This window comes from Loxodonta africana, chromosome 13, assembly GCF_030014295.1.
Source record: "Loxodonta africana isolate mLoxAfr1 chromosome 13, mLoxAfr1.hap2, whole genome shotgun sequence".
NCBI lineage: Eukaryota > Metazoa > Chordata > Mammalia > Proboscidea > Elephantidae > Loxodonta > Loxodonta africana.
In genome coordinates this window covers 29,548,887-29,563,606 of record NC_087354.1, presented here as the reverse complement: position 1 = coordinate 29,563,606, position 14,720 = coordinate 29,548,887, and the positions used below count along the sequence as shown (strand labels likewise).

General features: G+C 47.2%; 1 protein-coding gene across 4 annotated transcripts in view; it reads right to left on the bottom strand.

The window, feature by feature from the left end:
- Positions 1 to 5,847: 5,847 nt before the first annotated feature.
- Positions 5,848 to 14,720, bottom strand: part of ABHD2 (abhydrolase domain containing 2, acylglycerol lipase) — a 126,874-nt gene continuing 118,001 nt past the window's right edge. For all 4 annotated transcript variants that reach the window (XM_023553037.2, XM_003413894.4, XM_023553038.2 and 1 more), the window contains one exon: positions 5,848 to 12,282. In XM_023553037.2, the coding sequence (XP_023408805.1) occupies positions 12,086 to 12,282 (197 nt within the window). In that variant the 3' untranslated portion in view covers positions 5,848 to 12,085. The remainder of the gene's footprint in view (positions 12,283 to 14,720) is intronic.

Below are 14,720 nucleotides of genomic sequence, written 5' to 3'. Positions count from 1 at the left end.
GAATTCTGGGATGGAAGCAGTCTTGAAGTGGCTCCATTTTGGGGCAGCCCCCCAGTCAGGTGCAGTCTGATGCGCTCAGTGATGGTCAGGTGCTTGGACCTCTGTCCAGGGTGGCAGTTGAATTCTCCTCCATCAGTCTGTGGGGCTCTCCACCAAAAGCTCTTTCCTGTAGGCCCCTTGCCTCGACAGATGGTTGTCCTTAGATTTATAGAGAATACCTTCTCTGAGCAGTCTTGCACTCCTCATGTTATGCTTCCCAGTTAAAGCTCTCCCTTGTCTTTAGTCTCAGGCACTTCACAGTGATGAACTTAACAGTTTCTAACTCTGCATATTTTGACTAATACCAATGGTCTCCTTCTATGGAGTTGACTTTTCTCAAGTGTTTGGTGATTTTTGAGTGTGTGCTCATCTTTGTAGGTAAAACTGCCTGTTAGACACTGATTGCTGAACACTCTATTCCCACTTGGCAAAGGGCTGGATTCCTCTACGCATGGGGCTCCCTGGCATTGACAATAGTTCTCCCAGTATCCTACATTTGCTTCTCCACCTGGAGGTCAACACCTGCTCCTGTTGTCTGGCTAGTGATGTGGGTGAGGGTCGATGGCCTGGCTGCTCCCATTGAGGTCCCCCTAGTGCAGACTTGTCTGCTCTTGCCTGGTGGGTGTCATCCCCTCCTTGTAGGTGTGAAGCACCCTTAATGCTGCAACCACCTTTTGGTTTCCACCCACCTGCTGTTTCCTGGGCTGTAGGTTTAATCCATCTGTTTTCATTCCAGGAATTTCTCCAATCCGCTGAGAGTTCTCTTTTTTCTTTTCCAGCATGGATATGAATATGTGAATATATAGATATATATGTATATCTATATCTATCTAAGGGCCCTGGCAGCATAGTGCCTACAGGCTCGGGTGCTAACCAAAAGGTCAGTGGTTTGAACCTACCAGCTGCTCCACAGGGGAAAGATGTGGCAGTCTGCTCCTGTAAAGATTACAGCCTTAGAAACCCTATAGGGCAGTTCTACTCTGTCCTATAGGGTCACTGTGAGTTGGAATTGACTCAGTGGCAGTGGGTTTGGGTTTTCTATTTATCTCTCTATCTATCCATCCATCAGTCCATCCGTCCATCCATCCATCCATCCATCCATCCATCCATCCATCCATCCATCCATCCATCCATCCATCCATCCATCCATCCATCCATCCATCCATCCATCATCTATCTAGAGTGCCTTGGTGCTTGACTGCTAACCAAAAGTTTGGTTGTTCGAACCCATGCAGCAGCTCTGCAGGGGAAAGACCTGGTGGTCTGATCCTGTAACGATTTCAGCTGAGAAAACCCCATGGCGAAGTCCTGCTCTGTTACATGGGGTTGCTATGAGTCGAAATTGACTTGACGGCACATAACAACAACCATATATACATAGTTATTGTTGTTGGCTGCCATTGAGTCAGTCCTCAATTAACTTCCTTCTTCATAACATTCACAGTCAACAATCTATGATCATAAATGGTATTTTCATAGGACTTCTGAGTTAGAGCAAGAATCACAGGGAACTATGAGCTTTTTTTCAGAAAGCTTTCAAGATATAATTGTTTTCAAAAGAGCTACGCACCAAATTTGAGGGAAACAGTGTCTGTTCCCCATCATTTGACCCCATCTTTCATTTGCCCTCCCCCCCGCGCCCACCTCTGCATTGTTGGACACAGCTCAGGCTCATCCTTTGACTTGTGGAAAAAGTGGAAGCTCTCTCTAATTTATAAATGAAATCAGGATGTGGAGAAAACTGCAGGTAGATGCTGATCAGGAGGCTCTTGGGACGGTGTTGGCTCTGACTCAAATCCAGGTGAAGGCTGGGGTTCCCTCTAAAGTCAGCAGGGCTGGGACCTTAGCTTGGGAAGTGTGTGTGGGGGGGTGTCTGATAAGCCCAGGGCTTTCTGAGGAAGAAGCCGGAGTTGGGACCTAGCGCTGTCTGCTCTGACTGTGAGCCCGCACCGCCCCCTGCTGGCCTTACCCTGGAGCTGCCTCTCCATGCACAGGGACAAGCTGGGCAGGAAGGAAGGAGAGGTGGGCCAACTGGGCCAGACTCAGCCCAGGAAGGTGTTGCCACGTTTGGGAGAATGTATCTGAAGACCATGAATGTTAAAATCTGACGTGCTCAGCCTCACGAAATCCCAGATGCCTACGTGCCAGATTCCTACAAGTGGCCATCACTCCACATTAACGAGATAGAGGAAGAGGGGCAATAAAAGACTCACTGGAAAGCCACCAGATTAGGGGGGCAATACAACATAAATTTTTTGACAATCATTTGGTGACTGTAACAGCTTCCTTTCTGGAGACATCTGGGATGAGGCAGGCATCCTGCTGTGTAGAAGTAATAGGAACAGAGTGAGAGTTGGAAGGCTGCCTTGATTAATTTCTGCCACCCTTATGTAGACTTTGGGGAAAGAGTCAGCGGACAGGGGGAATTTGTTAAGGCGTGCGTGGACGACTCAGTAGGAAAATGGGCAGCCAGCTTCAGAGAGCTTCTGAATGAGATTAGCCAGTGCTTGGAGCCACTGGAGGCTACTGTTGCCTGGGTGGCCTGGCAATGGCTTTTTGGAAGAGGGATGCCTGGGTCTTCAATGATGAACCCAGGCAGCCAGAAAAAGGGGTGAAGAGTCTTCTCCTGAGGGCTGAATTGGATCATCTCTTACCCCACTTCCTGTGGTTGGCATGGCTCTGTTGTTGAGGCAGCTCAGCAGTGCTTGGTCTAGAAGCTCCCAGGATCCCCTGGAGCCTCGCTACTCAAATTGTGGTCTGGGGCCATCTGCACGACGACTTAGGAGCTGGTTAGAACTGCAGAATCTTAGGTCCCACCTCAGACCTGCTTACTCAGAATTTGCATTGTAACAAGACCCCCAGAGGATGGCACATTAAAAAGTCAATCGAAGCTTCTAAAGTTTGTAGCCTGGAAACCCCTGAGGTCTGGGCTCCACCCCCAGAGATGCCCATGTCCTTGGTCTGGGGGGCAGCCTGAGCATCAAGATCTTTCTCGGCTCCCAGGTGGCTCAGATGTGCAGCCAGGCGAAGCCTGCTCTAGACCCCGTGTGTTGACATACGCAGGAGGTGAGGATATGGAGGAACCCATTCCAAGTTTTGATGTCTAGGTTTAAAAAGCAAACGTTTGGCTTTTGGCTCTTCTTCCTGAGCAGAGAGGACAGAGAAGCAGGGCTGCAGGAGCCCTGGGAGGAAAAACCCATGTGGGAAGGCAGCAGCCAGCCCTGGGCTCTCTGTCCCAGATAAGAGCAATTTCCTTCCTGGGGCTGCGCCCCGCAGGGAGTCGCTCTGCCAGTAGGCCGGAAATGTGTAGGTAGGTACCGTAATTTCCCAAGGTGACCATATTAAGAAGGAAAAGATTGGAATCAGAGTTTGATAATGCACGTAAGTGGCTGGTCAGCACTGCCGAGCCCAGGAATATTTTTAGAAATTATATCTGGACCCATCTCTGCTTTCCCCGAGGCCTGTAAGTTCGGGGCCCCACTATGGAGCTGGGTCATGGCAGACGCTTTTCCTTCTGGTTTCTACAGTGTCGCAGGAAGGATTTATAAATAGGAACCAAATAGACCAAGCCAAGACACAGTCCCAAATATTAAAAAAAAAACAAAAACCGTTGCGGTAGAGTTGATTCCGACTCATAGCAACCCTATTGGATAGAGTTGAACTGCACTCTAGGGTTTCCAAGGAGCGGGTGGTGGGTTCGAACTGCCAACCCTTTGGTTAACAGCTGAACTCTTAAACACTATGCCACCAGCGCTGCAATCCCAAATGTTAGTACTTAAAAAAAAAAAAAAATCCTATTTGATTCTCTCAATATCCTGAGGAAGGCATTTTTTTAAAATTTATTTTTATTTTTATTGTGCTTTAAGTGAAAGTTTACAAATCGTCAGTCTTTCATGCAAAAACTTATATACACTTCGCTATATACTCCTAGTTGCTCTCCCCCTAATGAGACAGCACACTCCTTTCCACCCTGTATTCCCTATGTCCATTCAGTCAGCTTCTGTCCCCCTCTGCCTTCTCATTGCCGCTCCAGACAGGAGCTGCCCACATAGTCTCATGTATCTACTTGAGCCAAGAAGCTCACTCCTCAGCAGTATCATTTTCTATCTTATAAAAATAGTCCGGTCCAATCCCTGTCTGAAGAGTTGGCTTTGGGAATGGTTCCAGTCTTGGGCTAACAAAAGTTCTCAGGACCATGACCTCCAGGGTCCTAAGGAAGGCATTCTTACTATAGCTATTCCTATCTTACAAAAAAAAAAAAAAAATCAGGGTCAGAGCTCCAAAGTGGTTAAGATGGGACACTAACCCAGCTCCTCTGATTCCAAATCTCTTTGGCTTTTGGGATTATCTCATGCTTTGTCTCAAATGCTTGGTTTATTTCAGCAGGGTAGGGAAGGTGCAGGCAGGAGAGGAGAGGAGAGATAAGAGGAACAATAAAAATTAGAACTTCATTTATTCTACATTAGTTTCACCAACAATCAGCAGATACAGGAGATAGATAACTTTAAGAGGAAACCAGAGCCTTCATTAGGGATGCTGGGGTAATTCCAAGTGGGGTAGATAGTATGAATCAAAAGGAAGTTTTTTATGACAAAGCAGTTCTGCCTGGTACACAGCCACAAGGAGAGAGGTTAAACAACTTATCCCCTTTAGGATAAGTTCAAGTTCAGTAGTTCAAGGTCAAATTGCCCTTAATGTCTTCCTCTTATATATGGTTGCACATTCAAGTAATGTTCTCTAAGGACATTCAAGAGAGAAATGAAGAGGGGAGGTTGTCCTATTGAAGGCCACTCAATTAGGCGTTTGCTTCTCACATGGGAAAGTACTCTTTATAGGGCTAGAGCTGAGGGGACTGTTAAATATTAATGACATGTATAATAATAAAAATGTTAGCATCATTGGGAGAGGAAGTGACAGATGTCACTGAACACAAATGCTGTAGGGTTGGCTCAGCAGAGGCCCAGCTATGTGCTGGTGGCCCTGAACAACCATGTTGGCATGCTGTTGATATCAAGCTACCTAATACCCTGGAGCTGAAATCTCGTCCAGGTGATAGTTTTTATAGGTAGTATTCCTTGAAAGTTGGTTTTCTTGGGTCAAAACAGTCTGGTTATTTTGTGCGATATGGGGAGGAGGGGAGGAGGTGGGTACGTTGGCTTACCAGAGGAGGATGAGTTTTGACCTTTGATACTGGGCATTCCTAGGTCATGCTAGTGCAACACCCTCCACACATGCCTTCGTGCTTGGATACGCCACCCAGCCTAACTTGTCAGAGGTTTTGCATGGCCAAGGAGGGAAGAAAACTCTGAGCCCATAGCTCTTGGGGTGGGGTGGGGCCATGGGCTGGAGTAACTCTCCTGGCTGGACCAACCCAACTGCTTGGCTCTAACAGACCCCTAGCTTAGATTCAGACAGATACAAAAGAAAAGAAAGCACTCCCACCACCCAACCAACCCAATGTGATCTTGATTTAAGCCATGTTCACCAGTCTTGTCAAAAGGCATTATTAGAAAAGCACACGTATCACGCATGGCAAACACTTTGTATTTTGTCTACATGCTTCACTTTATAAAGCAAGAGATTACAAATGTCAGTATCTCACTTCTTCAAGTCCTGGGCTTTCTTGCCTGGAGAGTGACACTTGCGGCTGGTCACTTTTTTTGGTATTTGCTTGCAAGATTGGGTTAAAGTCAACTGCGATGAAAACCTGGTGTTTCACCCTTTTCTTCAAGCTCATGCTTGGGGGGAGATACAGAAAATGTTCCTTTAAGTGGAAAGCCCCTGCTGTACAAAGAGCACCCAGCCACACCACATTTTTAGTCTTTATTTTTTTAAGTAAAGAAATTCCACTGAATCAAAGATAACAAAATTACAGTTTTTTTTTGTAATGATCTTTGTTTACCACCACACAGAATCAAAATAGAACCCAAAAATGAAAACATAAAACAATCAAGAACACCCTTGTTTAGTATAATTTCTTAATAAAGGTAAATATCCTCATATTTAGAAAAAAATTGCATTGCTAGTTGCAAATCTGAAACGCCTCAGTGCTGGAGGGTCCTGTATTTCCCCTCTGATGTGGCAGCAGGGAGACTTTCGGAACACAAACGCAAAAGTACATTATTTTCAGGGCAGCATCTTAAGTTGTGGAAAACGCAGACCAAACCAAACCAAACCAAACCCAATGAGAAGAGGAATGTGAAAGTGATGGTTCTCAAAAAATCAATCTGGAAGCAGACCTGCCAACGTAAGAATGCAGCTGAAGGAAGGGAGTCTAACCAGGATCAGGAGAAATGGCACTGGCTCCCCCCTCTCCCCTCTCCCACCCCTGGTGTGACTAAGGCAGCTGCAGTGTCAGAAAGAAGTCCACAGCTCAGGTACAGTGAAGGTATTCCTGAGGCAGTGGGAGAGACCCAGATCACCTGGAACTGGTGTGGAGAGGTGACGGGATTCTACATGGATTTGTGCTTTAGGAAAACTAAAGAGGCCCAAACAAAACACCAAACGAAACCTAACTCCCACCCCCAGGAAATTTGTCCACCCACCTGGACAGCCTGGGAGGGAAGTAGCTTGTGCTGGGACCAAGGGGGTCAACAAGAATTCTAGGTGACTGCTGGCTGCTCAATGTGAGTGGTCTGGAAGGAGACTGCCCATGAGATGCGGGTCTTTCTGCAGGTGCTATAAATGGACTGTCCCCAACTTAGGGCAATAGTTGACTTCTTGGCTAATCGGGACCAAAACGGGAAGAAGGTGGGTTATAGGCTTCACGACTCAATGACAGGAGTCAAGTTAAAAGCTGAGAATTTTATGGAACTTAAGAGTGTTAGACTTAACCCACTGGTTAGACAATCAGCTCATTCATTAGCGATACAAGAAAACTTACTTCACCACCTACATGCTAGGAAAAAGGGTTCAGAAAACAGGAGACGTTGACTCTTCCGAAAGAAGCAGCTGTCTACTTTCTGGGAATGACTGGCCAGTTAAACTCTGCAGCCCACTCCTAAGGGATCCTTCAGGAGGATGTCTGGGCCACAGACTCTGGAGGCAGGAGCAGGCAAGTGGAGGCGGCCTTTGTTTTGGAAGGCACCCTACTTCTCCATACCAGCAGGGGCCAGTTCCCCTTTCCTTAGTTTCAAATACAATTTGGCAAAAGCAATCCTAGTTTATGAAGAGGTGGGTACCTCCCTCTCCTTTTTTCTTTCCCATAATTACACGGCCTGTAAATGCCTCAGGCAGGCCACTTTTCAAGGCCTCTTGAAGTATCCAAGTAATCCAGAGGGGCTTTGAACAACAGGAGACAAAGAATGACAGGAAGGTGTGAGAGATGAGGAGCACTGGCAGGCTCAGGATCACCTGTACTGTTGGGTGGGGGGCAGAGCATGAGGGGTGCACAGGCCACATGAGGAGATTCTCTGGTTTTGCAGTGGCTTTTACTTCGTCCTTCCATAGCAGAAGAGTTTGAATTCTAACGCCACAATATTGCTGTAATACCAGGGAATTCTCTAGAAGCAAGTTAAGGCTTTCTGGGCAAAGATAACGATTCCAGATGATATTGTGACAGGAAGCTGCAGCGAAGTGCTTCTTAGTAACTCCTTGTCTTGCCTAAAGGACAAAGACCTCTAAGTTCTTTTAACTCAACATGAGGTTTCAGCGATCGCTACTTTAGCTCTACGTTAGACTCAATGCCACAGGAAAAGAAAAGCCTCTCACATCTCGGACATCTGCTTGCCTGGAAAACACAAACAAGAACACATGTATTGTTTCCTGGATCTGGCAGAATGGAGCTCGAGTCACACAGTTACAAAGAGAGTGATTATTCATATGCCTGGCTTATAAGCTCAGCTACCCAGAAAGTTCAGCTTTAATGAAGACCGCAGCTTTGGAATGAAAGCCTCAGCAGGAAGGATTTCTGCCCTGGGAGCTCTGAATGCTCTGCTCGAGCCATACTGAAGGATGGGGATATTCACCTCATTCCAAAGGCAGCACCTGCCACAGTCACAAGACCACCCTGGGAACAGGACAAGGATATTGAGATGGTAATGACACTGAAGAGAAGTCAGTCAAGGACACAGGGCTTTAGATAATATCAAGGGTCTTCGCCAGGAAAGGAGTTCTTGGGGGTGCATACAGATAACAAGCTGAGCTGCTAACCGAAAGCGTAAGAGTCCACCCACAGGTTCCTCAGAAGAAACGCCCGGTGATCTACTTCTGAAAGATCGGAAATTGAAAACCCTCCAGAGCACAGTTCTGCTCTGACATACATGGGGTCACTGTGAGTTAGAGTCAACTTGATGGCAACTGGTTACTGGTCACCAGGAAAGGTTTAATGCAGAAGCTCTCTTTCTCCAAGTCCCTGCAAGATAAGCCTTGAGCCTGGATATATCTGCTTTCTACCTGCAAGGGCTGTAGACAAGCCAAGTGGGAATTTCCAGTCAAATGATGTGTAAACAGATGAAGTGGTTTTAGGAGTGGGGTCTTGGAGATGGTCTAAGATGAGGAAACTGGCTCAGAGGAGGTAAAGGTCCTTGCCCAAGATCCAGTGTGAATTAGAGACAGGAGAAGAACCCACGTCTCCTGGGTCCTGGTTCTATAACATCATGCCAAGAAAGTAACACTTCCGTTTCAGGTATATTTCCACTTTTATGGTATGTCATAGAGTTCCCTGTAAGTGTAAAATGCTGCAGAAAGCTTAAAAGGATATACTAATGACAAACACCTTTCTGCCTTCATTCCACTCTGGAATCACGGGTGTAAAGTTACACCAGGAAAGAGAAGAGGTTTTCTTCAAGTCTGTTAAGCTCCTTTCTAACATGATGCATCAGCTAGACTTGACCCTGTTTCTTGGATCAGATAATCCTAATTCGACTGGGATCAATTGCTCATCAGTGTCCCCACATTTTTTAGGAGGAAAGGAGTACGAACAAGAGAAATGTGGGCATTTTCTCCCTTTTGGTCTAGCAAGACAATAGAATTGTCTATGTCTGTGCAATTTATGTCCTTAATCAGATTTTAAAATATAACATCCACCATATTTTTACACAAATGTGTTTGCTTGCTGGCCAGTGCCCTCCCCACCCAGGCAGCCTCATAAGCACCACCATGCCTCTTCCACAGGTTGCCGTTAAAAAAAAAAAAAATAGCATAGCACTTAGGAAAATACAGGGCGGGGTGGGGGGTGGGGGGAAGGCCCGGCTAGCAAACAAACGAGGAAGGTGCACGTTATTTGCGTAAAATACGGTAAATACTCTTTGAAAATTCAGCCTTGTTTTAGCCCACATAGGATCTTAATAGTAGGAAGAGAACTTATATTATCATCAGAACTGAATGAGTCTGGAAAGAAGGGCAAGGAAACCTGGAGGGAGGAAACCGATGACCTACATGTAAAATGCTCCTCCCCCATTTATTAGGCCAGCTTGCATCTCAGTGAATTCAGGGCGTCTGTGCTCCATTTCAGGAGCAAACGTGAATTTTCCTGTGAGACAGTCACAGTCGCATTCTCGTTTTCATGCCTGAGAGCCTGAAGCTTGAACAAAGGGCTTCAGTTGATCCCATGTGAGTGCCATTCAGAGTCAAACACTAAAAAGATTTCAGCTGGGACCTGGCCCCCATGATCCTGTGGGCAAAATCCTCATTGTGCGGCAAGAACAGCTACGCTCCCAGCCCTCCTCGCCTCCATGGAGGCCACCGGAACTGCTGTGAAGAACCAGAACCGTGCTCTCCAAGAGCCAGTCTTCCAAGGAGCAAAGGCTCCTGGGCTCCCCGACCCCTGTACTCTGTGAACGTGACCTCAGAACTGTCTTTTCTCCTCCGAATGGACCCAGGATCGGGGCCACTGATTTGGCAGAATAGGTCAAGAGATGGGGCCTATGAAAGAACTTTCTTGCTTCCTGTGATGGTGATTCAGCCCTATTAAGCTATTCCTTGGTTTACCTAATTTCACGAAGAGTCTTGAGACATGAAAGCAGTAGCAGGAGATGTGTATGGACCTTCTTGATTACAGCTGTGGTTGGGTGGAGGGAAAAGTAACAAAGGAGAGGGACTAGCTTCCAAATTGAGGGGTAGATGATAAAGTGCAAATTTGTGCTAAAAGAACATGAAAAGGAAACGCACTGGAGAAATGACAACTTGGAGGGAAAGTCACGATGACAGAATTTGGGGGAATGTGAGAAACTATACAAAAGCAAAGCTGAGACCACAGAAACCTCAGTCCCTTTAGATAATGGTTGTGTCTGATGTCATTAGTCAGGATATCTGGTGATTGTCAGAAAACACTTATTCAGGTTACAGACATTACCGTCATAGTCACTTGGACCAATGCCCAAACTACGCCCACCTGCAGCCATGAGGTTCTGCGTTTAGGCGCTCAGGTACCTCCCTGTACCCCTTCAACATCCACACAGACCCACTATTATATTCTTGTCTGTCCTGGAGCCAAAGGAGCTGAAGAAGGGAAAATCTTTTTTAAAAGTATCCAGGCAGTTTCACCTGTAATTCCATTTAGTTCCAGATAGCAACTGCGGATTTTTCAAAGTGCAGGGTTTTTAGATATTCAAGTACCACAGGATTGGAGGAAAGGCGTACTTGAAACCTAGAGTGACATTTTGATTTGAGAAGACACACTTTGGAAAGATCTATCCAATAGAACACAAATATGGGATATTAAACCACAAATCTGATTTTATAACAACACCCTCTTCAGTTGGAAATATCATTCTCCAAACTCAGGTCCAACTTTTGAACTGTTTGAAATCAAAAGCCAGAGTCAGAGATACCTGGGTTAAAAACAAACAAACAAACAAACAAAAATTACAAACCACTGCTTTAAACAAAACCAAACCCAAACCAAAAACCTCTATATGGAACGAAGGACAAAAAAGAAAAGGAAATGACAACGTCAAGACTACATGCTCAGACTGGGGGAAGAGCTCCCATGCTCTCCTGGAAGGATCGTCTCTCAAACCTCAGCAAACTGAGTTTGTCATTGAGCTTTAGAACTGGTAGTGATCTCAGCAATCTACCTGGTCCCAGCCCCCCATTTTATGGATGAGGAAACTAAAGTCCAAAGGGATTTTTCCAGGATCATACAGCCAGTGAGATGCAGAGCCAGAGCCACGGCCCACACTCTTCACTCCCAGCTCAGGGCTCTTCCCGAGAAATCACATAGTGGTCACACAAGGGCAGCGATATGGCAGGCCTTGCTGCCTCTGAAGCCCCTGGGAACCAACAGACACCTCTGATGATACATTTCAATAAAATGAGCTACCAAGATGTTTCTAATTTAAAGGCCTCTGTAGAACAGTGTTTCCCAAATTCGCCCGGTGATAAGAATCAACTGGGGCACTGGTCAAAAATTAAAATCCCCAGGCCCCCTCCTAGACCCATGGAATCAGCCTCTCCAAAGGGAAGGACCTGGGAGGCTGAATTTTTCACAAGCGCCCCAGGTAACTCTTATCACCAGGAAAGCGTGGGGGAACTGTCTTAGAAGATAGTGAGGGAGAAAACTTGGCTTGTGACTCAAGGGAATTTCCTTTGCCGTTTTAAGAGGTCACAGTCCCGGTCTGGGAGGCCAGCATCGCCCACGCTGAGTTGCATCTTCAGCGCTGGGCTCAGCTGGTGAGCTCTTTGCAGTTTCTACGTAAGGGCGCATATAACCACCACAAAACTAACATACACCTCACACCGTTCTTGGGGAAAAGCCTTTTGATTGGCAAATCAAAACTGCGGTTCCGACACATTTTTAATGGGGAAACTAGACTTAATTGGCTTAAAAGCAACCAAATGCTGACACTGGACAGGTGGGTAAGAACCCTGTCGCTTGTCACCATGGCTAACAATGCAATGGATGAGACCAGTAACCTCAGCACAAAAAGAGCCTGCAGCTCCTGGGAAGAGCTGCTGGCTCCAAGACAGGTGTGCCTGATGGGCGGCCCCTCTGATGGTGTGAGGTCAGATCCAGGTCACTGAGGGAGATGGGAGACCTGAAACAGCCGGCAAGGGGGCGCGGGTCCCAGAGGAGGCCACTGGAGCGCACCAGAGTCCGGCGGCCTCACTCCAGGTCGGCCTCCACCTGCTCCGTGTCGGAGCACTGGGATTTGTTCCGCTCCCACTGGCAAATGGCGTTGGCGTACTCCACCACCAGCTTATCCATCCACGTCAGGGGCTCGGGGAACAGCACGGAGCCCTCAAAGAAGCCCAGGTGACCCCCGTGCAGAGGCAGCACAAACATGACGTTCTCCCGTTTCTCTGCAGAGGAAAAGCAGCTGTGTGAGTCACGGCGGTCTAGTTAGCTCCAGGGCCAAAGGAAAACAAAACAAAACACCAGTTGCTGTTGAATCAGAACTGACTCATGGAGACCCCACATGTGTCAGAGCAGAACTGAGCTCCATAGGGTTTTCAATGGTTAGTTTTTCAGAAGCAGGCCTTTCTTCCAAGGCATCTGAGTGGATGTGAACCTCTAATCTTTCAGCTGGCATTGAGCATGTTAAGCCTTTGTACCACCCAGGGACCCCTAGTTCCAGGCCAGGAGGTGCTGGCCGGGGTGGGGGGTGGTGTAGGCTTTCCCCACAGGTGCATGTCACCTAAGCAGGCATCCAACCTCTACTCACCTACCTTGCTCACCAAAGTAGAAGGGAGATCTGATGGGGCAGGCCCAACAGTGGGATCGAGCTGTTTTTGGACGAGCAGTTTGGCATTGGAGTGAATGGACACTAGCTTAACGCCCTAGAACTCCAGCCTGGTGGTTCTCAAACTTTGCTGCACATTAGAGTCCCCTGGGGAGTTTACGGCTCCCTATGCCAGGCCACTGGTGGTGCAGTGATTAAAAGCTCAGCAGTTTAAATCCACCACCGCTCCTTGGAAACCCTATGGGGCACTTCTACTCTGTCCTATACGGTCACTATGAGTCGGACTTGACGGCAACGGGTTTGGTTTTTGGTTTGTTCTATGCCAGGCCACATAGTCCCTGGGCGTTGCAAACGGTTAACACACTCAGCTGCTAACTGAAAGGCTGGAGATTCAAGTCCACTCAGAGGTGCTTTGGAAGAAAAGTCTGGAGATCTACTTCTGAAAAAATCAGCCACTGAAAACCCTATGGGGCATAGTTCTACTGACACACATGGGGTCGCAGTAAGTCAGAGTAAACTCCACGGCGACCGGTTTTATGGTAGGCTGCACCAAAATCTGGATCTCTGAGGGGGTGGGGGAGAAGGGAAACCCATTCAAGGGCATTGTTAAGGCGCCCCAGGTGATTCGCGCGTGAATCACCTGAGGCATCTTGTTAAAATGCAGATTCTGATTTAATAGCCCCGGGGAGGAGCTGAGAGCCTGCTTTTCTAACAAGCTCCCCCGTGATGCCATTGGTACTGGTGGGGGGACCAGACTTGAGTAGAGATTCATAGCACTTATCCTGTTATCTACCAGACAAGAATGAGATCGCAGTGGAATCAATAATTTTCCATTGGCAATGCTCTTCAAGACCAAAACTGAACTCAAAGCTGCAGGATGTGTTTGTCCACAGCTTTCAGGGGCAATGCTAAATGGCCATCCTGAGAATTCATAACCTGGAGCCTGACTTTAGGAGTCCCTGTTTAGGTTAGTCCCACATGTGCCAGTGAAGGACATTATTGTAGGCGTGTGTAAAATGAGCAGCCAGGTACAGCCAGGTACAACACGAAGCACCTGTCTTCCCAGGGGAATAACTACAGGGTGTCCCCTTGCTGGGTGCTCCAGGCCTCAGAGGCCCGTCCTAGCACTGCAGAGTTCTTTTCTTGTCTGGACCCCTTTACTCTCCTTTTCAGTCACTGTCTTATAAGTTTTTTGGGTGGCAGCATTAGAGCGATGCACAGAAGCAAACAAGCGCTGTTGTTTTCTCTCATGGCTACACATGTGGCCCAGTGGGCTGCTCTGGGGCAGTGTGCTTATGGTTTGTGATAACGGGTGGCAAGACATACTCTGTACCACAGAACACACAGAGACCTCCAGAACATGCAGCCTTCACCCTGAGCAGTGAAACAGGGCTTTGGCTGTCAGGGTCCTCTGTCTACTCTAATAGCCACTCTTTTAGCTTGGGGTCCGTCCGGAGAGAATCAGAAACGAGAATGCCTCTTGTTAATACATGACATTTACAAGAGGAAATTTAATCACAGAGAAGGACTGTGGAGGGCGGGAGATTATGTCCTGTTGCTGTTGTAGTTAGGTGTCGTGGAGGGGACTTCAACTCATAACAACCCCGTGCGATGGAGTAGAACCACCCCACAGGGTTTTCCTGGTTGTAATCTTATGGAAGCAAATCACCGGGTCTTTCTCCTGTGGAGCTGTGGAGTAGGTTGGAGCCGCCAGCCTTTCAGTTAGCAACCAAGTACCTGTGCACCACCGGGGCTCCTCCTAAGGGTCTGATGTTACAATGCAAAGTAACTTTGAAATTCCCAAGTGTTTCCTTCTGCCACCCTCTCTCTAGTTTCTCCTGCTGCTTCTATCCAGTGTAGGATGAGATGGTATAGGCTGGAAGCATAGTAAAGTTCCTGTGAGCAATGTTCTTTGCTATTTCTGTTGCTTCTCTTTTGATCCTCAAGGCAGTTGGAGAGGCTGCCACAAGAGGTAGCAGGACTGGCTTTTCGGGTCAAGTTTTAAGTTTAAATATCTGTTTAAGTCAAACTCTTAGACTTAATGGAACCATAACCCTG